The sequence below is a fragment of the Akebia trifoliata genome, chromosome 8 (assembly GCF_017979445.1).
Source record: "Akebia trifoliata isolate Shusen 1 chromosome 8, ASM1797944v1, whole genome shotgun sequence".
Taxonomy (NCBI): Eukaryota; Viridiplantae; Streptophyta; class Magnoliopsida; order Ranunculales; family Lardizabalaceae; genus Akebia; species Akebia trifoliata.
Genome location: NC_141382.1, coordinates 10159797 through 10183750, shown reverse-complemented (window position 1 = coordinate 10183750; position 23954 = coordinate 10159797). Strand labels below are relative to the sequence as shown.

At 34.1% G+C, this 23954-nt stretch overlaps 1 protein-coding gene and 2 pseudogenes across 7 annotated transcripts; 2 read left to right on the top strand and 1 right to left on the bottom strand.

Moving 5' to 3' along the window:
* The first annotated feature begins 2147 nt into the window (after positions 1–2147).
* LOC147396024 (3-ketoacyl-CoA synthase 10-like) lies at positions 2148–10931 on the top strand (annotated as a pseudogene).
* LOC147396025 (uncharacterized) lies at positions 4231–10544 on the top strand. 6 transcript variants are annotated; one of them, XM_086449722.1, is made up of 7 exons: positions 4231–4370; positions 7382–7474; positions 8769–8952; positions 9345–9423; positions 9556–9650; positions 10117–10197; positions 10306–10544. In XM_086449722.1, the coding sequence occupies exons 4-7, from the start codon at positions 9420–9422 to the stop codon at positions 10453–10455; spliced, it is 330 nt and encodes a 109-aa protein (XP_086305848.1). In that variant the 5' UTR covers positions 4231–4370; positions 7382–7474; positions 8769–8952; positions 9345–9419; the 3' UTR covers positions 10456–10544. The 6 variants fall into 6 exon arrangements, 4 of the variants coding, with proteins under 4 accessions (XP_086305848.1, XP_086305847.1, XP_086305845.1 ...); XR_015180342.1 differs by lacking the exon at positions 10117–10197; XM_086449721.1 differs by lacking the exon at positions 9345–9423 and having other exon boundaries at positions 10325–10544.
* Positions 10932–11559: 628 nt separating the features above from the next.
* On the bottom strand, positions 11560–22527 carry LOC147396023 (RNA-binding KH domain-containing protein PEPPER-like; annotated as a pseudogene). Its single transcript, XR_015180434.1, has 6 exons — positions 22091–22527; positions 20576–20831; positions 12595–12743; positions 12436–12510; positions 11968–12153; positions 11560–11864 (listed from the first exon to the last, which is right to left on the bottom strand). The product of XR_015180434.1 is annotated as an RNA-binding KH domain-containing protein PEPPER-like (transcript).
* Between the last annotated feature and the right edge of the window lie 1427 nt (positions 22528–23954).

The window sequence follows — 23954 nt, the reverse complement described above, 5'->3', positions numbered from 1 at the left end:
TTCTACCTTGCCCAGACCCATCTCCAATTGCCATCCAATGCCCACCTGCTCCAAAAATAACATTCACAAACCGAACCCCAAGTATTGCCTTATCTCTTCCCATCCACCTACTGACTTTGAGCCCATGAGTGTAACTCAAGCCCTTACTAATCCACGATGGCGCTCTGCTATGTCCACTGAGTTTAATGCTCTCCTTTGGAATGGTACATGTGATCTTGTTCCTTCTAGTGGCTCGCAAAATATAGTTAGTTGTAAATGGGTGTTTCGAATCAAGCATATTCCTGATAGATCTATTGACAAATACAAAACTCGCCTTGTTGCCAAGGGTTTTCATCAACGACCCGACATTGATTACTATGACACTTTCAGCTCGGTTGTTAAGCCAACTACTATTCGTCTTGTTCTGAGTTTGGCACTGTCATGCGATTGGGCTTTTCGGCAACTTGACGTCAATAATGTTTTCCTCCATGGTCATCTTGATGAAGAGGTCTATATGGCACAACCACTTGATTTTATTTATGCCAATTTTCTCTCTTATGTTTGCAAACTTAAGAAAGCCATCTACGATCTTAAGCAAGCACCTCGGGCGTGGTATCAAGAACTTCGTAACTTTTTTTCTTCAATTGAACTTTGTTCATGCCCAGTCGGACACGTTTCTCTTTGTGTTCAACCACAATGGTTTCACTGCTTACTTCTTGGTGTATGTTGATGGCTTAATTATCACGGGTAGCGATACTATTTTTGTTTCCCGTGTCATTGATCAACTGGCTGCCAGGTTCTCTATCAAAGACTTGGGATCGTTATCCTACTTTCTCGGTATCAAAGTTCTCTTGCACAAAAACTCATGCTTCCTCTCCCAACGGAAGTACATTGTGGACTTACTTGCTCAACACAACATGCTCTTTTCTAAACCGGTTCAGACACCTCTTGCAGTTGGTACTATAGTTTCACTTTATGATGGCTCTTATGGATGCCACTTTGTATCGATAGGTTATTGGAAGTCTTCAGTATCTCCTTGTCACGCGTCCAGACATTGCCTTCGCAGTTAACAAACTCTCACAATTTATTCATGCACCGTCTGAACGTCATTGGGGTGCTGCCAAGCGTCTACTTTGCTATTTAAACGATACTCGTGATCTTGGATTTCGCCTTTATGAAAGCTCTTCTCTGTCCCTTCACTATTTCACCGATGCTGACTGGGCCAGAAACTCTGATGATCGCACATCTACAGGGGCCTATGTTCTCTTTCTTGGTCCTAATCCCATCTCCTGGAGCTAGAATAAGTAATGCTCTGTAGCCCGTTCCTCTACTAAAGCTGAGTACAGAGCAATTGCCTCTGCTGCATCGAAAGTTCAGTGGGTTAAGTCTCTACTTGCTGAACTTGGGGTCTCACTCCCCTAGCCACCAATTATTTCCAGTGATAACATTGGCGCAACGTACCGTTATGCTAATCCCGTTTTTTACTCTCAGATGAAGCACATCTCTATTGATTATCATTTTGTCCGGGATCTTGTTCAATGCTCTATGCTTCACGTGTCCCACGTTTCTTCCACTGATAAGCTTGCCTACGCTCTTACAAAGCCTCTTTCTCGGACTTGACTGCGTGACTTAGTTTTCAAGATTGGTATCTCCTCTGGATCACCATCTTGAGGGGGCCTAATAGGATATCTCCGGATTAATCTTGATTATTCTTGACTTACTAGATTATTCTTGTAATCTTTTAGATTAAGATAGTTGTGACTTTCTAGATTATTCTTATAATCTTCTAGATTAGGATAATTGTGACTTTCTAGATTATTTTTACAATCATTTAAAATAAGATAATTGGGACTTTATAGATTATTCTTGTAATGCCTATAAATACCCTATTAGGGCATTTGTAATAACCATATAAGAATTCTCAATCAAATAAGATCTTTACAGAATTATTCTTGTAACAAAACATCCATAATTAGTTTCCTCGTGCTACAAACCTGCTGCCTATACGTCTTCATGCACAAAGAGCTTCCTTTCAGTTGAATTAAAGAACCCATATATTTATTTATCAGCTCCACACTTTAACCATATTTATTCCCATCCTAACCCATTTCTTCGTCCCAATTCCCTCTAATCTCTCCCTACTTGCATCAACCTTTAATGGTATTCTTATGGCAAGTGAGCAAGAGCTCCTCTCGACCGAAATCTTGAGCCGAGGTGTCGAAGGTTTAGGTCCTTCTCAGTGAGGGTCCGTCATGGCATACCAGATTTTCTTAACTTGGTTAATTTGAAATACATTAAGCTCGGTTACATGTATCTAGTTAGCCATGGACTTTGCCTTCTATTGACATCAGTTCTAATATTGATCTTTGGGGCCGAGATCGGGAAATTGATATGGGAAGAGTTCTGGTCCAAATATGATGTTACCAACACAATTTCTGTTATGGGTTTGTTTCGTATCATCATTTTTGTTGATCTCGATCTCGCCCCTTGATCTACTTATCTACTCGATTTTGCTTGTTATCGCCCACCCAATGAGTTTAAGGTAACTTGTATTTTCTTCATTTTTTTTGTTCTCTCCTTGTGCATGTCACTGATATACAGCAGATGATGAACATAGATATCAAAGGCAAAATTCGTCAAGATGGCAAAAAAATCGGCAACTTTGATGATGCAGTAATTGAATTTCAACATAAGATCCTCAAGAATTCAGGCATTGGTGAAGAAACCTAATTGCTAACGTCAATATTCCGTCCAGGGCACAAAATAACGCTTAAGGATGGCCGAGAAAAAGCGGCAATGGTCATGTTCAGGGCTGTGGATGACCTCCTTGCCGCTACTGGGGTCCAAACCAAGGATATCAAGATCCTTAAGTGAATTGTGGAACACTAAATACTACCCCAGCACTCTCCGCAATGGTGATCAATCACTATAAGCTTCGCCATGATATCCACAGCTTCAACCTTGAGGGAATGGGTTGCACTGCAGGAGTTATTGCCATTGATTTAGCCAAAGACCTCCTTAGTGCACACCGAGGTTCGTACGCACTAGTGGTGAGCACTGAGGTTGTGAGCTTCACTTGGTACTTGGGTAAAGATAAATACATGCTTCTACCTAATGTTTCTTCAGAATGGGTGCAACAACCATGCTCCTCTCTAATTGCCGCCTTGAAAAGTTTCATGCCAAATATGAGCCCAAGCAGGTAAATTTCCAACCAATTTAATTAATTTGTATGTGTGCCTTTACAGATTACGTTAACAAACAATTTTTTATATGATTTTGGATGATTACAGCTTGTTCGCACGCACAGAGGCATGGAAGACAGTAGTTTTAAGTGCATCCACCGAAAGAAGGACACTGAAGGGAAGCAAGGCCTCTCAGTGAGCAAGAACTTGTTTGAAGTTGGTGGTCAAACGCTTAAGGCCAACATCACCACCCTTGGACCACTTGTGCTATCCTTGTCGAAAAATCTCCTATTCTTCAAAACTTTGCTCTTTATGAAGACATAGCCTTATATTCCTGACTACAAGCTTGCTTTTGAGCACGTCTTCATAATGGTGGCGGGTAAGACAATCTTAGATGAGCTACAGAAGAACTTGGAGCTTGCAGATGAGTATATGGAGGCATCAAGGATGACTCTTGATCAATTTGGGAATACTTCGAGTAGTAGTGTTTGGTATGACTTAGCTTATTTAGAGGCAAATACTAGGATCAAGAGAGGGGATCGGGTTTGGCAGATAGCTTTTGGGTCGCGGTTAAAGTGTAACAGTGTTGTGTGGAAGGCTCTCACTACGTGAAAAACGCACATTTTCATAAAAAAATTTGTTGGGCCTGGCCCGTCAAGTTTTAAAACCCAAACTCCGCGGCCTGTGAACTACGTTTTTTACTCTCTCTCTGTTACTGTTACTGTTTCTCTTTCTCTTTCTCTGCCTCTCACAGACATCGATCGATCGATCAAACTCGCCCTTTCTCTCTCTCTCTCTGTTACGGTTTCTCTTTCTCTCTGCCTCTCTCATAGACATCGATCGATCGACCTCTCACAGTCTCTCTCTCTCACAGTCTCTATCTCAGTCGACCTCGCCTTTTATCTCTCTGGATCGATCGATCGACGTATCCATCGCTTTCTCACAGTCGCTATCTCGATCGATCGACCTTTCTTTTTCATTCTCTTGATCGATCGACCTCTCCATCTTTCTCTCGCAGTCTCTTTCTCGATCGATCTCTTTTTCGATCTATCTCCCTCGATAGATCTCATCTCCCACTCTATTTGATCGATCGATCTCGATCTAGATTGGTCAGAGATAGCTCGAATTGATCAGGTTGGTCACAAAGGGACTCTCACCTGCTGCATCACCTCACACAACAAGGCAGGAATCATTACGACTTCGGGTTAGGTATTCTCTCTAATCCCTCTTTTCTTTATATAGGCTGTATTAAGATTTTTCATCCGATATATTTAGATTTGGATTGAAGATTTAGGTTTTTTATTCTATGTATTTAGATTTTGATAGAAGATTTAGGTTTTTTATCCGATGTATTTCGTATCAATCTCGATACCTAGAATGGAGTTGCAGTGATACAATCTATTGTAATTTTAGATTTTGATATAATTTTAATATTTCCCCGCATATTATGCGATCTTCATATCCCTGTTGTAATGAGACATGGCTGATCCAGAATTGTTCCATTATCTTATTGAATCTCAAATCCTAGATCTAAACTCTAATGGATTATTAGATCGGATCATATTAGATTTCAGGTCCAATCCAATCCATCTACACCCCTAGCAGGGAGGGAACCCGGTTACTACAAACAGAACATATAAAAATAACTCAAGCCTTAACAATGGCCATCATCTTATTGTAACCCCTCCTTCTCGACCATATACAGACATGTATAAGTATTTGTGATAAAGCTTCGATGTTGATAAGTATGCTGCTGCTGATACAAATAGTTACAAATACAAGCTACTAAGCTAAATTGTACACATCCCTTTCAATCAGTCTACTTTCTTATTGTATAGTATCCTAGTCTTGTTTTCCACATTGTTATTTCTCCCATCAATATTCAAATCCCTCACTCCATATCCATGTATATCAACAATAATAGAAGTTCTTTGAGGGTTTCCTGGTAGAATATTAAAATAGGAGGAAATATCCCAATTCCATTTATCCAGTAAAGCTAGTCCACCACCAGCTCCACATTGCAAATGTAGGATAGGAGTAGGGGAACATGATTGTACTTCAACAGCTATAGCCACAGTTCAAACTAGGCCTTTGTATTTTTAGCTTTGGGTACTGATATACGCGCAGAGGGAATCTGGTTGAAGGACTTGTATGTGAGTCAGCGCAAGTTCAGTTGCTTTCTTGATTACTTTCTGCTACTGCTAGTTAATTGAATTAAACGTTGTTCTTTTCGAACCAGAAATGTATCTTCTGTTGTTTAACAAGATAGTCTGTTTTTTTTAATGGAAGAATTAGCATTTAATAGCTACCTGAAGATAAAAACTTAGAACTAACCATCAAGTTATATGGGATCAGTAATAGATGGATTGCTTCCATGATGGATTATATGGTTCAAGAATTGTGCACATTGCTTTCCACCACGAATGTCACCTTTTTTACTCATCCAAAAATGTTTGTGGATTCTTCCAATATTTTAAAAACCTTAGCTGATTTTTCTTTTCGTTTAATAGTTTAAATGTTTAACTTAATATGAATAGATGGCTGGAACCTCAAGCATCTATGATTCCAGCCTGACGTCACTTCAGCATTAGTCTATAAAATAAGATTTTGAAATTGTTGGCATCTTCTAATGCAGATTATAAACAAGAATAACAATTATTTTTATTTTAAAACATATACACAATCATGTTCACATCAGTTTGGAGGGCTTGAGTCCTAATCCGTACCAGTTACTACAGGTTCTGGGTCAATTCAGTTCGGGTTTGCCTAGAATATATGAAATAAAATTAAAATCACCTCCGTACAGACCTGAACCAATATAGTCACAATGAAATGTGGGTAAATCGCTAGTACAACATACATGAGCACTTAAAGGACACATACTCATGGGGCCCACATGGGGATAAGTCGAGGACTGGATTTTTTCTTTTGGTGAAGAGAAAATCATCCTCACAAAAAAAATCAGATTTAAGATCATTCTGATATTTTTCTAGACATATTTTTCTCTCTATCATTTAGTCCTACATTGGACAAGTAGATATTCTTTTTCTACCTAATATATAGATTCTCATGATTTATATTCTTAGTTGTTTAAGTGTAAGGCTATAAATAGGCAAATGCATCGCAATCGGGCATTTGTTTGTCTATGTTTAGTGCGCTTGAACAATCTTTTGAGATGCATTCTTGGCATTGCAGAGCTGAGGGACATTTTCTATTTGTCAAAATCTCACACCGATATTGATTGATTAATTGACCATTAGTATGTGTTGGATTGATTCAGTCTCACTTGTCCAATGTGCAATCAAGCCTAAAACAATGTGATGATTTGGACTAAATTTCTTGAATAAAACCAAGCACAAAGAAAGGAATTGTGTTGATTCAAATGCAATGGTCCATTATGCTAATAGACATGGCTAGCTAGGTTGTAAAATGAATGAGTGGTATGTGTGTAAAAAATTAAACCTTTAGGTAAACTTTTAGATAAACTTTTACATTGCCGGTCCCAAGCCCGGATAAAGGAGGAGGGAAAAGGATGATCCAACGCATATTTGGTGCCTTCTGATAAGACTCGGAAAAGGTTGTTCCCCCAACCTTGAGAATTATCACCTTCTCTACTTCTATGATGAATGTTGGAACATAACAGGGGTTTGAGTTCACTAATCAATGAGACTTAATTAAGTGATCACTTTGATTGAATACTAATAGTAAATTTTATAGTTCTCTTTGTTTTTTTAATTGTTTGAATAAACCCATTGTGTTCATGAACTAATTCTTGTTGGGATCGCTGCAGGGTTTCCTACAACCAAGTGAATTTCACATTTTTGATTATGCAAGAACCAAGATTTCAGATGATGAGTTAAGGGATCATATACGTGGGTGAGATATCTTACTCAAGGTTTTATCTTCATGTGGTTCACCTAAAGTTATTTTCTTATATCATAATTTAGGAATAAAAAAAATGTGTATACCATGACTCATCTTATTCTAGTTTATGATATATTAGTTATCCTTACAGTATTCGTGCTTGTTCATTTGCTAGGCAGAAACTTGATTCATGGTATTAATAATTCCTTTTGGATAGAGTGGAATAGAGGAGCAAGATTTGTTTAGCCAACCCAAAGTCCTTGGGATTAGGCTTCGTTATTGCCTTTTGGATTGTCATGAATTTCATATATTGTGTAAGGATTTCTGAAATAGCCATGATGTTTATTTCCTCACAGAAATGGATTCCAGAAGCTGGAGAAGGTTAAGGATTCAAATCGGCAAAGTCGACAATTGGAAGAACTTACGGAAAAGATGCGTGAGTGTAAGAGGTAAATGATCCATCTATGTCTCTCTCTTTATTCTCTAGTTAGTTGTTACTAACTCTCTTCTTTGACGTTTCTATGCCTAATAGAAACATGCATCTAGGGTGCTTAAAATATGTGATTAGGGAACATTGTGTTGATAAACAAACATGTGCATATCACATTGATTGTGATTTGTTGGTATGCAAAGAAGTGAAAATTTTGGATGAATATGAGTATTTATTTGGTTTGGCACAAATGGGGACACAGAGGTGACACATATGACATGGTGGAGTGCATGTAACTATAAATGTTTTTTACTTGCATCTTGCTGAAAAGTATCTACGGTTATGTGCACGCCATGATGTCATTGTGTCACCTCTGTGTCTCTCTTCGTGTCATCCCAGCACGACTCACAGGGAAATGCTGAAGTAAAATTGAAATTGACATCGTTTGGGACATTGTTGACGTGGATGTGTCTATAGAAAGATAGATGCTTGTCATTTAGATATGAGTGAGAAGCATCTATGGTTCTGTGCACACCATTGTCCCAAATGATGTCAATTTCACTGTAACTCCAGCACGACTCTTTTAAATACTATGAGGGACCTAATATATTGGATCAAACTGGGTCCAAGTTGGTGTGGTTTGAGATCCTGACCCAATTCATTTGACAGCCCATCGAGTTGTGGGATTGGGCCTAACAAGATGAGTTTCCAATGTTAGTCTGTGTGGCTGAAAAACGTTCTTATTAGTGTACAAGAGGAGACAAGAACCGTCCAAAAGCGGGTCATTTTTTTCTTTTCTTCACTTTGGTGACATCGCTAACTCCATTTTGTATCCTGTACTCCAAGGGGTTAGGTAGCTAATCAACCAAAGACCTCCCTTGGATGCCACGTTGAATGATAATATTTGCTCAACACATTTGAGTTGAATGATATCTTATCCGAAATGAGTAGTTATTTAAGGCATATTTTTAAGGAAAAATTTTATAAGTCTCTATACCCCACATGGTTTAACAATAACAATTAAGAGAGTGGAAGCCTTCTCATGGGAAAATTGGCAAAATTTAGATAATATTTTACCCTTTAGTATTTCCTTTATAATACACACACATACACATTCGAAGGTGCCATCTTCTGTGCATAGCATCCCTACCACTATCACAAAATCTCCCAATAAAGAGTTGCCCGATTAATTTGCTGAATTAGTTGATAATTCACGGAATTAATCAGTGATTCTCTAAACTAATTGGCTAATACATGATTGATAAATATATATATCTCCCAATAAAGAGTTGCTCGTGTGTTTGTATTTATAGGTTTTGGGGGCAGCACTTATGGCCATTAACACCGGAAAGCACCCAGGGCAGCTTAAAGACGATGTTGCATCACCTGGTGGGACTACCATTGCTGGGTTCACGAATTGGAAAAAGGTGGATTCCGTGGCATTCTAATGAACACCGTTGTTGCTGCGGCTAATCTCAATCGAGAGTTTTCAAAGAGGTAGTCTTACTGCTCACATGTACAACTGAACACAAAAAAAAAAAACCGTAACGTATGAGATACCATCTGAACTGGTGTATTCCAGTAGCAATTCTTTTTCTTGACAGATGCAGATTTGGTTGGGTATCCCATTGCACTATTACAATGTGATAAGCTCATAAATTATTATATGCCCCCCCAAGAGATTATTGAGTATTAGAGAGACTTTTATTATAGGTTTTTTAGAGCTGCTTTTGATAATTTTATTTTTACTGATTCTATTGGTCACAGGTACAAATGATTGTTTCATACATTTTTCAAGATTATGGTACTATTCTTTTATTAAGTAGTATAGTTAGAAAATACATAGAGACTGGAAAATGGCTGTAACGACTAACAGAGTATGATGGCAGGTGGCAAGGGCCACCTTTCTTTGTTGCGGAAAGAAACTTGAGATGGCTTGAATCAGTCTAATCATCAACTTACAAATGGGTACTTTATCATATCTGGTTTTCTCTGATAAGTTTCCTATTGGATCAGTCATGGAGGATCACTGACTTCTCATAACTTCTCTTTAAGTCTTTCACTAGATTTTAGTTCATATTTTTGTGGATTGCAAAACAGATATTCAAGCAGTCTTGAAAACAAGCGAGGTGATCTACTTGATGGGCCTAGTGGTGGAGAGGGATTTGCTGAAGACAATGTTTTACTGGCTTCATGTAAGCATATGATCTTCTGATTAGGTGCTTTTTTAAAATATATTTTTTTTTGATTCTTTGTCTACCATGGTGAGTGAAATTGCTAATCTATGTGTCATCAAATACTTATACCCATCTTAGTCTAGAAGTAGATGAACTTAAAATTTGTGAGGAGATAGGATGTTTGATAGAATAATATAAGGGAAGGAGAAGTAGAAGAGAAAAGATAGTCCAAGAGAATCTAGACCTTTGATCCCCTCACTCTTAGTTCATTCCAGCCAACTTAATAATTAAATTACATATTTACCCACTAAGTCATGTCTGAACCCACTTCCCTTGCTAGAATTGCCCTGAAATTTAGTTTATTACTGTCAAACTGTGCTTATTTGTCAAATGAGTTGTAGCTTGGACATAATAAAAACTCTTCTTTTGTAGCTTATACCAGTATCACTCACAATAACCAAGTTTGGATATTGCAATTGTTCAGCAGTGTTCAGTTCAATTCGAACCCCTGTTGATCTCCTCTACGGGCCTGTGTTGCAGGTTGTTGGAAATGAGCGTAATTCAGGTTAGTTATCACAATGTGACTATATGTTTAATTTCTGAGGTTCATTTTATTATTGTGGCTTTCATAGATGAGTTAGTTGATATCATAAGTGATCACTTATGTTTTCAGTTTCTTCGGAGGTCTTCAGTTGGGGAAGTGGTGCAAGCTATCAACTCGATACTGGGAATGTGCACATACAGAAGTTACCATGCAAAGTTGATGCGCTTCAAGGTTCTTATATTTGGGTGGTTCCTGCTGCAAAGTTATTTGTTAGTTTAATTATTGTCAGTTATTTGTAGCTTCGACAGAATTTTCAAGCTTAACAAAGAGGTTTACATGTATATTAATTTTGGGTTATTTAATTTAATTTGGAGTTTGTTTTATGATTTTTCTTTTGTTTTTTCTTTTTCTGATTTTTTTTAATATTATTTCGTTCATTGTGATTGGTGAATTAGAGGACCGTGCTATTGTTTGTTAAACCTCTAAATTTAACGGTCATACTCTATGGATTTTTTTTTTGTTTTTTTGAAATCCATTCTCCAATAATTTGATAGTCCAGGGCCGTCAAAAAAATAAATTCTACAAAAGAATATTTGACGGGAGGGTCCGTCAAATATGAGCCTTTTTCACATAGTGTCTCAGGTGTAACGGAATGCCAAAGAAGAGTCCATGGATAGAGGATTCTACATAGATCATAGAATGTATGATGCACAACCACCAAAATATTTAAGTGGCTCAGTGTACGTATTGTTGACGTACTACTTGTAAATCAGATGCTTAATGCCTATGGTTCAAAGTATTTGCTAAATCGAAGATCAATAAAAATTAAGATCTGATCAAGATGGTCCTTTTAATTTGCCAATGTTGTGCCATTTATGAAAAATAAGATCAGATCAAAACCAAAGAATTGTATTGTCAATTATCATCATAGTTTCCAGACAATAAACGATCCTCTAGATTCACACCAAATATTGTGAAGAATATCCAATAAGGTACTTGGACAACCATGAAAATGATGTGCTATTTCCATTTTTTTTTTCCAATTTCTATGGGTGTTGTATAAACAATTTAGAAGTCAAAATAAACTTTTAAAACCAAAACCCAGAAATTTTCTAAGCAACATTGACCCTGCTAAGGTCCTCACCTGGATTAGTGTCTGTAAAAGTAGTGACCAAGGAGCTTCACGGGCTCTGGATAAGCATCCAGTCTAAAATATCTAGGTTAGTATTGTACAAAATCCAATTTAAGGAATCAGAACAAGAACTCGTATCAAGAAAATTTCTTTCACAATCTCAAACAATTTATAGAAAATTAGGGCGATGTGGTCGCCATCATACAACACCACTATACACTTATATAATAAAAGAAAATAAAATTGCAATGTAACAAAGAACAAAACCATCATCTCAATATCTGGAGTCAGTAAATTGGATTATTCCCTAAACTTTTGAAGGATATCTAACAACAGTATTGGAGTATAAATAAAATCTAATGAAAGGAGACAATCAAGAGCAACGATAGCCCAAACAAGGAACCGAATACACTAAATTACCTATTTAGATCCTGAAGTTGCCATATCCTCTCACACTAGAAGATCCATATCTCCCAAGTGATGGTGGTGCCAAGGATGAAGACAAACTAGTATCTCCACGACTAGTGACGGGTACTTGTTTGCCATTGATGAATTCCTATAGTCAAATAAGAATATAAAAACAATACTAAATAAGCGAGGTTCGCTTTCCAACACTATATGTCAAATAACTAAAATGAACACAAGATAGAACCGCTTACATGAATAAGTTGTTCAGCAGTCTGAACTTGAGATGAAGTGCCCTTAATTTCCATAAGGAACCCATCAGGCAATTCTGGATCATCTGGAAATGAGACGGTAGCTCTACTGGTACACCGGATATAATCTACATGTGCTCCCCCAATACCAATGATGTCCTTAGCATGCGTAAACAATATTTTTATAATCTGCATAATTTGATTCAAAAGAAGCAGCAGTTCAGAGAATGGCATCACAACCGTATTGATCCTCTGGCACAATTAACGTTAAGCTAAGCAAAGAAAAAAAATAGAAATGATTAAAGAAATTGAAAGAAAAAAAAAATATCTTGCACTTTGAGTTGAATTTTGGGAGGAGTTACTTGTCTAGAGAAAATCACTCAGACAAATGCTCCAAACTCCTAAATATGGTGTGTAAGACACCATTTGACTTCTTGAAGATCGTATCTTTACCAGAATGAATAAACTGACCTGCATAACTGCAGGAGGAGTAGCACGACCAAGTCCTGAAGAAGCAGTATGAAGGACCGACTGTGTTTCATTGCCCTGATAAATGGACCCATGATTAGAATTAGTACAAAACGGTTACTCAAATAGAAATAAACAGATTTAGGTCGTAAAAAAACTTACTCTCTTTTCAAAAAAGGGAATGACGCTATGATCAACCAAGAACTTCCTTAAGGTTCCCAGTACGGCTTCTAGTGCCTTGAGCACCTTGAAAGACTCTCCTTCTAGTTCAATAATTCTCTCTTCTGAGGTAACATAAAATGGCACTTCACCTAGCACAACAGATAAAAGTATCATATACAAAGTTGTTTGGGCTTAGAGTAAGAGTGGCAAATTTATTAGTGGAAATACGATACAAAATTAGATATATAGCTGCAAGACCTCAATCACTACGTGAAAACTGGAAAATACATAAAAAAATAGATGGGCGAAGGCCACAAATTTTAGAAACTTAAATTTTAAAGTCTAGGACCGTCGAAATTCTTGATTTTCCCATATTTGATGGCTTAGAGATGTCGAATTTCTCCCATCTTTCATTAATTTGACAGTTTCGACCCGTCGAAAAAAAAAATTGACAATGAAAAATTCGATGCCAATTGTCAAATTTGGGCTTTTTTTCACATTGTGAATATGTCTAGAGATATAATATGCATTATTATAAAATGAATGAACAAATTATTTGGGATGTTTTGCCCACTTTTTTTTTTTTTTTTTTTTTTGGACTTCCAACATTTAGCATGTAAGATCAGGTGGTGTCACGGGTTAAAGTAATTGTTTTGGAGGTAGAAAGCTTTCAGGGTTGTCGAAAGAGGGAAATGATGTTGTGAGATGTTTAGATGTTCCTGAAGGCAACTAAATGGCTCTTTGCAGTGGTAGTTGTGGCTCTTTGCTGATCCCAGCAGAGGCAGGAATAGAGGTATGTTGTTCAGTTAGTCTGGAAATGGATACAATTTTTGGAAATGATAGAAATATTAATGAAACTTTCATTTACCCTGTCGGAAACGATAAAATAGGCATTAAAACACACTCATTAAGTCATCAAAATACAATAAACTACCATATGGAGTGAGAAATTGAATATAAACAATATTTTGCTACACATATACATATATTGAGAGGTTGATAGTGGAAATAACAATAATAACGTTGCATTAACTACATACAACTTAATATGTAGGACATTAAAATGAAGAAATAATTAAATATTGTATTCTAACTAATTGAAATATGGTTGATTGTATACGTGCTTATATAAACGTACTAATATGCTTAGAATAAATTAAAATAAGATGATATATGTAACTAACTAATCATAATTCATTTATACTATAAGAGATAAATATTCTATACAATTTTTATTAGTAAATACTATGTGTAATTTACAAGTTCTTCCTAAAAGCAATTATAATTTTTTTTCACAAAAAGAAAATATTTCGGTTGAAATTTACTATTCATCAAAATATTTGCACCGAAATATTGCATTTTATACCTAAAAAATGATAATTTCAGTCTAAATTCACCATTCATCGAAATATTTCACAAAATGAACACCAAAATATATACAAAAAGAAACTGTCAATTAAATTTCATGTTGGAACTTTTGGAAATGGAAATATTTTAGTATATTTTGTGAAAATATGTCAAAATTTAATACTATGACCCCAATTGAACCCCGAGACCCTCTTATATTCATAGTTCTCCCATTCTCCAACATATCGATCTTTTGGCGTAATTGGTTGGTTACATTGTATTAGAACGCTGGTTCATATAGGTTAGGGGTTCGAATCTTTCAACCCTTAAAGGTGATGGGAGAGTGTTGAGTGTATATTTTCCACTACTCTTGGGTGAGTCATATCCCAATTAAGCCCCATGACACTCTTATATTCATAGTTCTCCCCTACTCCAACAGATCGGTGTTTTAGAGTAGTTGGTTGGTTACATAATATATGCTATCATTTTGTATTATGGGCAAGGTATTAACTTTCAATGTCAATTTTGGCCATCCTAGAAATGGAAATATTTCAATGTGTGTGGAAATCAATGCAATTCAAGGAAATGATAGATATATATTATTAAATGATCAAAATATTAAGGAAGTTTTAATTTAAAGTGTAGGAAAATGATAAAACAAACATGCAAACACGTTCATAAATTATCATGTTACAATAATAATTAAAAAAAAAAACACTATGAAGTGCAGAGATGAAGATCAATTTTGTTTTGCTATGCATTGGCATTAGTAACTTGAGAGTTCAACATCTAAAACAACTATATGATTTATGAAAATAATTATTAACTACGAATATTTTATCTTTCAAATATAAATGAAATTATTATTATATCTTACTAAATAGAACATGGACAATTTTATGTGCATACTTATATGAATATTTTGGTCAAAGGTTACATTCCTTAACATATTCCACCAAAATCTGGCATTTTTATTTCTAAAATTTGATTGTTTCAGTAAAAATTCACTATTCATCAAATATTTCTCAAAATGTATAGTAATTTCCACAAAAATATATACATAAAGAAACTATCAGCACAATTTTGCGTTGGACCTTGCAAAAATGGAAATGTTTTGGTATATTGCATGGAAATATGTCAAAATTTTACACTACAAAAGGTATTAAATTTTGATTTCGTAGTCTATTTCGGTTAGTTTGAAAATGGAAATATTTCGATCAATGTAGAAATGAATACATTTTTTTTTAAATGACAGAAACATTGAAGAAATTTCAATTGACCTTATAAGAAATGATAAAATAGGCATTAAAACACATTCAGTAAGTCATAAAAATACAACAAACTACCATATGGAGTGTGAAATTGAATATCAACAACATTTTGCTACACATATGCACATGTATTGAGAGACTTACAACGGAAATAATAATAATAATATTATATTAACTACACACAACTTAATATATAAGACATTAAAATGAAGAAACTATTAAGTACTGCATTCATGTATTAGTATATTTCTTTTATTTTTTGAATAAGTATGAATAAATTACTAATGTATCCAACTAATTGATTGTATGCGTGCTTATATCTATGTACTAATATGCTTAGAATATATTAAAATAAGATGATATAGATAACTAACTAATTATAATTCATTTATACTAACGAATGAATGTTATGTGCAATTTTTTATTTCTAAATACTAAGTGTAATTTACAAGTTCTTTCTAAAAGTAAATATAAGTTTTTTTTTTCAAGAAAGAATATTTTGATTGAATTTTACTAATCATTGAAATATTTGCATGGAAATATTGTATTTTCATACATATAATTTGATAATTTTGGTCGAAGTTCACTATTCATCGAAATATTTCACGAATGAATAGTGATTTCCATGGAAATATATACAAAAAGAAATTGACGGCTAAATTTTGTGTCGGAGCTTGTGGAAATGGAAATATTTCAGTATATTTCATAAAAATATATCAAAATTTAATACTATGTTAATAATTATAGTTAACTAGTTTTATTACTCATGAGATACGAGTGTTCTTCATCCTAAGGCAATACGGTGGGTGACTTCGGATTGTGGTAGGTCCATGAAGGAAATATAAATGCATCGGATCTTAGTAAATCTCAAATTTTGACTTTGACGATAGGAAGTGGGCTTGGGATTATTCTTTTTTTCATGGTTCTTTCATGCACGATGATCATTTTTATGAATTTGCGTTTTTCATCAGGAGTAGGTAGTATACATGTGTTGATACAACTTGGAGAATAGTGCAAAACATCTTCTCAGTCTTTCTTCCACTAGACATGTGATTGGACACATGTCAATTTAACCTCATTGTTGAACTTGCATTGATCCTTTCTAAGAATCGTATGGGTTTCTATGAATTTTAATTACGGTACTTTGATTCGTCAAAAGCCTGATATTTTATTTAATCAATGCATTTTGGGGATCCAGTTGAATTTATTAGACTTTCATGATGATATGGGAATTCACAAAATGACAATCTCCATGTATTTCCACATAATGATTCATTTTAATATTTGAACAAGCAAGTAAAATGCCAGCCAATAAGTTTTTGATCAAATTATTTTTTAATCGATTCCTTTTCAAATACATTATGCATATATAATTTTGAAAATAATTTAAAATGTTTTTTGTGTCGTCCCTTAATAGATATGATGATTGTGAGAATGGGAAGGCTGTTGGTGATTTAGAAGGTTAAGCATTTAATAGGACATTTGAGTGATTTATGAAAATAATTATTAACTACGAATATTTTATCTTTCAAATATACATGAAATTATTATTATATCTTACTAAATAGAACATGGACAATTTTATGTGCATACTTATATGAATATTTTGGTCAAAGTTTACATTCCTTGAAATATTCCACCAAAATCTGGCATTTTTATTTCTAAAATTTGATTGTTTCAGTAAAAATTCACTATTCATCAAAATATTTCTCAAAATGTATAGTAATTTCCACAAAAATATATACATAAAAAAACTATCAGCTCAATTTTGTGTTGGACCTTGCAAAAATGGAAATGTTTTGGTATATTGCATGGAAATATGTCAAAATTTTACACTACAAAAGGTATTAAATTTTGATTTCGTAGTCTATTTCGGTTAGTTTGAAAATGGAAATATTTCAATCAATGTAGAAATGAATACATTTTTATTTTTAAATGACAGAAACATTGAAGAAATTTCAATTGACCTTATAAGAAATGATAAAATAGGCATTAAAACACATTCAGTAAGTCATAAAAATACAACAAACTACCATATGGAGTGTGAAATTGAATATCAACAACATTTTGCTACACATATGCACATGTATTGAGAGACTTACAACGGAAATAATAATAATAATATTATATTAACTACATACAACTTAATATATAAGACATTAAAATGAAGAAACTATTAAGTACTGCATTCATGTATTACTATATTTCTTTTATTTTTTGAATAAGTATGAATAAATTACTAATGTATCCTACTAATTGATTGTATGCGTGCTTATATAAATGTACTAATATGCTTAGAATATATTAAAATAAGATGATATAGATAACTAACTAATTATAATTCATTTATACTAACGAATGAATGTTATGTGCAATTTTTTATTTCTAAATACTAAGTGTAATTTACAAGTTCTTTCTAAAAGCAATTATAAGTTCTTTCTAAAAGTAAATATAAGTTTTTTTTTCAAGAAAGAATATTTTGATTGAAATTTACTAATCATTGAAATATTTGCACCGAAATATTGTATTTTCATACATATAATTTGATAATTTTGGTCGAAGTTCACTATTCATCAAAATATTTTACGAATGAATAGTGATTTCCACAGAAATATATACAAAAAGAAATTGACGGCTAAATTTTGTGTCGGAACTTGTAGAAATGGAAATATTTCAGTATATTTCATAAAAATATATCAAAACTTAATACTATGTTAATAATTATAGTTAACTAGTTTTATTACTCATGAGATACGAGTGTTCTTCATCCTAAGGCAATATGGTGGGTGACTTCGGATTGTGGTAGGTCCATGAAGGAAATATAAATGCATCGGATCTTAAATCTCAAATTTTGACTTTGACGATAGGAAGTGGGCTTGTGATTATTCTTTTTTTCATGGTTCTTTCGTGCACGATGATCATTTATATGAATTTGAGTTTTTCATCAAGAGTAGGTAGTATACATGTGTTGATACAACTTGGAGAATAGTGCAAAACATCTTCTCAGTCTTTCTTCCACTAGACATGTGATTGGACACATGTCAATTTAACCTCATTGTTGAACTTGCATTGATCCTTTCTAAGAATCGTATGGGTTTCTATGAATTTTAATTACGGTACTTTGATTCGTCAAAAGCCTGATATTTTATTTAATCAATGCATTTTGGGGATCCAGTTGAATTTATTAGACTTTCATGATGATATGGGAATTCACAAAATGACAATCTCCATGTATTTCCACATAATGATTCATTTTAATATTTGAACAAGCAAGTAAAATGCCAGCCAATAAGTTTTTGATCAAATTATTTTTTAATCGATTCCTTTTCAAATACATTATGCATATATAATTTTGAAAATAATTTAAAATGTTTTTTGTGTCGTCCCTTAATAGATATGATGATTGTGAGAATGGGAAGGCTGTTGGTGATTTAGAAGGTTAAGCATTTAATAGGACATTTGAGTGATGTGGTAGAATCACAATGTGATTACGTGTATGGGTTGATTTTATTTTCCTAATACATTGTGTGTAAGTTGTTGTTACATAGTACAATGACACAGTGGAGTTTGCATTGTTGCACTGGGTATAGGCACATAAACCCATAGCGATTCCCATTCTCATTAGCACACGTGGAAGTTTTCCTGAAAAGAAGAAGAAATTATAAGTTTATAAAATATCACATTAGACATTGATATTTAATCAAGCTTGAAAGATACATATAAAATGGAGAAATGATTTTTTTTGCCATAAAGACAGGCCATTGTGTGTCTCTCATTAAATACAAAATCTCATGGAAAGCCCTCATTAGGGATGTTTTTCTTTCCCATAAACACAAAATTGTGTCTATATTTCTTATCAAAGAAAAAACCCAAATTTCCATAAATTGGGAGCCACGTGAGTTTATCATAAATGTAACACCACTACATCCCATGCATATAGGGTTGCAACCTGGGCGGGTTGGAGAGTAAACTCAGGTTCAACCCAAGTGATAGAATGCACAACCCGAGCTCAACTAAACCCGATCTTTGGGCCTGAGCTCAAACTGAGATTGAACTTCTAAAATCAGGTTGAGATCGGGTAAGCCCAAGTTAGGCAATTTTGGGCGAGTTGGTTAAGTTGAACAACCCTAATTTTATTTTGATAAAAAACAAAACCATTAGTTAATAAAATCGCACAACTTCTAAATCCATAATTTAAAGAATCTCTAAAGAGAAAAAAGAGAAGAAAAAAAAAAATGAAGAGAAAAAGAGTCAATAAAACTCATTCTCTGTAGCTGAAAGTTGTGATTTTGGAGTTAAAATTTTTTTTTTCCCTCTCTTCTAAACTTATGTAAAAAATAACTCTTCATCTTTAAGAAATCTGTAAATACTATATATAAACATATATATCAATAGACTCAAAAATAAAGAAAAGTCAAAAAAAGATATTGTTTCGTACACTACAACATGAGGTTTCATGCGAAGCATACAAGGAAAGTTAGGGATATGTTGGTCCAAGGGCGGAACCAAGGTTTTGCTCATGTGGGGGCAACCAAGAGTAGAAAAAAAAATTGTGGGACAATTAAGAGTGAAAAAAATAGTTGTGGGGGCAATTAAGAGTGAATTTTTTTTGTAAGGGCAATAATGGCAAATATCTTTATCTGCTGCTAAAATCTATCGCAATAGCACATTAATCCATAGAATTTGAAAACTCTTGTGGGGGCGGTGGCAAGCACCCCCACCGCCCCCACTCTAAATCCGCCCTTGCGTTGGTCCAGGTTACATAGATGACATATTTAAAGAAGAGAGGGTGGACAATAGAAAAGTCATTGTACAAGACTTCCAACCATATCAACCAAGATTATTACCATGGTACATTGGTACTTGACCCAAGCTCGGGTAGGCAAATAAAGCAGAGAAATACGTACGATAGCTGAACATCTATGTTTTAGGTAGAGAGTATGATGTACAATCTCGCCGAAGTCATGGCATTGGCATTAATGTTGCATGAACCTTTGATAGCGCGAGTGTTAACAATGGTGTTTTATAATAACAATCATGAATATTTGGTCATGGTTTACCTAATTGACTGCAAAGTTCAATTTAAATATGCATAGAGATGGACAGTACAAGACAAGATTGTGAATTTCGATTGAGGTACCATGATAATTGAAGGAAAATTGCATACTTAGCAGGAAGTAAGTCTACATTGATAAAAATTTATAATAAAAACAACTTCCAAGAAAACCTTACGGCATGTTGTGAATGTTGTACCATGTGAATATTGATTCAAAAATAAATAAATATAAAATATCGTACCATATGAGAATTCGAATTCGAATACAATTATTATACAAACCATTACAAAAATGATTGAAGCATACCTCCAGATAGGCGCCGAATAGAAGCACCAGAGCTAGCTTGTATCGACTTAATTACAGAACCTTTCCTTCCAATTAAATCAATTGCTTAACTTTCTCCCACCAACAACCGAATCGAACGCATTGGACTTGCAACTCCATCGTTACCATCACCTTTAGTTTTTTCGGATAGTCCAACAACACATTTGAATATTCTAAGCACAGCAACCATTGCAGGGGATAATTGTGCCTCTGGCTCTTCTTTTGCATATATCAGTACCTGTCCAAAAAAACTATTTATATACAGATTGACCAAATCGATATTTACCTCCATAAAAGTTGAAATGCAAACATACACTGCAAATGGGTCGGATAATATCAACTTACCTAACTCATTTGACCCAAGTTATTCGGGTGTTATGAGTACAATATTTTTTATCACATTAAAAAAAATTGCACAAGTATACACCGCAAATGGGTTGGATAGTATATGCTTACCCGAGTTATTCGGGTGATATGAGTACAATCTTTTTTATCCCATTAAAAAAATGGGTAAAATTATAGGATATGGACAGGCATCCTATTGGATCCCAATAATCATTTATCTAGAGTTTAATATGATAAACTTATAATAAGATTCATGTATAACTCAAAATTAAGGTTCTTCCATCATCATCACGATGAGTGTATATATATACTAGAGTTAACCCAAACCTATGGCACGGGCATCCTCTCTCGGACTATGATGATAAAAGTGAAAAAAATAAAGTTAGAGTGCATGATGACATTTTAATATGACCCACAAAAATTAGTGGGTTTTGGTCAAACCTAATTGGGCTTAGGGTATTATTAAAAGAAATTTAAGTTAAAGAGGTAAAAGATGAAATACAATAAAATGAGTTAAAACATAAAAAAAGAAAATATAATAAAATTATAAGGGATAAGTGTAAAAGAAATAAAATAAGTCTCATATCACTGTAACTTGATGAGAGGTTTAAGGATATAAAAAGTGAAAAAAAGAAGTTGGAAATATATTATCAAAAATTTTGAAGTTAAAAAGAGGTAAAAGATGAAAAATAATAAAATAGGTAAAAATGAATAATAAAAAAATATAATAAAGTCAATCGAATGAAAATAAAGTTGATAGTGTATAGAGAAAAAGTAATAAAATAGTAAAAGTAGGTCCCACACAAAAGTTTTTGGATATCCACTTGAAATTTGTGTACGATACGGATTTTCTTTAAAAATTTGGACAAATATTCAGATACGGATATGCAATCCAGATATAGAGTTGGATAAGGATACAAATATATTCTTCATCCAACCCACATCCGACCCATTGCCAACCCTACCCATTAAAAAGGAAACCTATACCCACATTGACCAAATCGGTGCTTACCACTATACCAAACAGACCAAAGAATTCTTTCTCTACTCTCTAGCCACTAACTAAGAAATCTTTTGATCTACTAAAGATGATAGTTATTAGTTAAAGATAAAGTAAATAGGAGAATTAGCGAAGAAGAGTTAGTGACTCACGATGCGATCAGAGGAACGGATGCCGCTATGGATGATTCAAATACGAGCCCGAGTTTCTTGGCACATTTTTTTGATGAGTTCTCCCTTATAGCCTATAATGCATCCGACGTTGAGAACTGGAACTATCATGCGAAACACGTTGTCTCCGGGCCATCCCGGCCATTTTCCGTCAGCTTCTGTTATCGCCGGGGTTGTAGATGGAGGTGGGTCAGATTCTGGTTTTGGAGTGTCAGATGTCAAGGAAAGTGGGTCAGATTCATGCAAGATTGCATTGGAGACGTTCTGAGAGGATTCTGAGGCCATTTGAGACTTGAGAGGGTGAGAGAGAGAGAGAGAAAAGGTGGCGGTATTTGAGAAAGAAAATAGACAACTTGGGCCTCATGAAAGAGAACATGGATTTTATATCCTGGTGTATAGTCTCGTTTCGTCCGCCACGGATTCCGAGATGACTCACCAGAGTCATCTTGTCTCGTTGAGTCCATCTGTTGCATTTTTATTTAAAAAAACTCTATTGAGTTTCGACAACCCAACAAACGTTGGAGTGGGCCCATGTGTTTAAGTTAAATATCTGTAATTATTTTCTGACACACACCCTCCTCACATAACCGTAGTAGTTGCCTCGGGATTTGTATAATCTGAAATATTTTCATGTACATCCCTAGGCAATTGATCTACTATTTTGTCATCGGGACATGCTTCAAAAGGAAGTGTCATGTTATCCCACTCTATCTAGAATATTCTTATTTCTTTATATCAAATATCTATTATGTCTTATTGAGTGGAGTCCACTGACAATCCAACACTACAAACTTATTAATTTCATAGTATACTCAGATTTTGTTTTCTTTTTAAAAAAGGATCAAAATATTTGGGTTAAATACATTGTTTTGTAATATGTATTTGATTTAAAGACTAAGAATATTATACGTAATTTTTTTTTTTAATGATGTGGACCACACTCTAAAGTTTATTAGATAACAAACTTGACAAAGCATGATTCCCTTGGAGTTATCCAGACTCAAAGAAGTTTTTGTAATAAAAAATGGAGCATGGCGCACGTTATATATATCCCGCTATAATTAAAAAATCATGATAAATCAACGTGCTAAAGATATGCAGTCTATATGCAGATGATGTGGCAAGGGCACACTACCATAGATCTTTTTCTTTGGGATACACGAGGAAAAAATTATGTGCCCTTTCCATGTCATTTGTGTACAGATCTCATATTTTTTAACAAGTCGATTTATCATTAGTCAAAATTAAATCCTTCAACTTTCTTTAAAATTGTTTATTAATAAATATTTATATTCAAAATAATATAATTATTTTTATAAAATAAGGTGGAACAAGCTCGGTCACACGCATAGTCGCAAAACAACCAGAATTTTTTCAAAAATTCATGTAATTCTCAAAATAAGATATTTAGTAAATTAAATAAGCAAATAATTGACAATTTAATTGAATGATTTATCAATTAATCATCGAATAGGTAATATTTTTACCTTTCACCCTTAAAATTTTATTTTCTTAAATATTCAAATCTCAAGGACAAGATAGGCATTTTAAGGAGTTGAAGTGTTGAACATGACGAGTTTTCGAGAAAAAAAATCCAAATACATTATTTAAAGATTCCTTAATTTTTATCTAATTTTTTCTTACAAAACTTCTCGTAATTTACAAAATATAAACCCCCATGACTTAATTCTATAATCCAAAACTGGTTACTAAACTGGTTACTATGATCATTGGATCATATTTCTATTTAGACAATAAATATATAAAAATTATTTTCCAACATAACTTAAAAATCCAAACTTGTTGGTGGATTTCGTTTTTCCAACATATTTACAATAGAGATTGA

Coding starts and splice junctions, on each gene's coding strand:
- LOC147396025 (XM_086449719.1), top strand. CDS start 8,903: ATGAACACCGTTGTTGCTGCGGCTAATCTCAATCGAGAGTTTTCAAAG. Junction 9,651..10,116: donor CAATGTTTTACTGGCTTCAT/GTAAGCATATGA, acceptor GCAATTGTTCAG/CAGTGTTCAGTTCAATTCGA. Junction 10,198..10,305: donor TGGAAATGAGCGTAATTCAG/GTTAGTTATCAC, acceptor TTATGTTTTCAG/TTTCTTCGGAGGTCTTCAGT.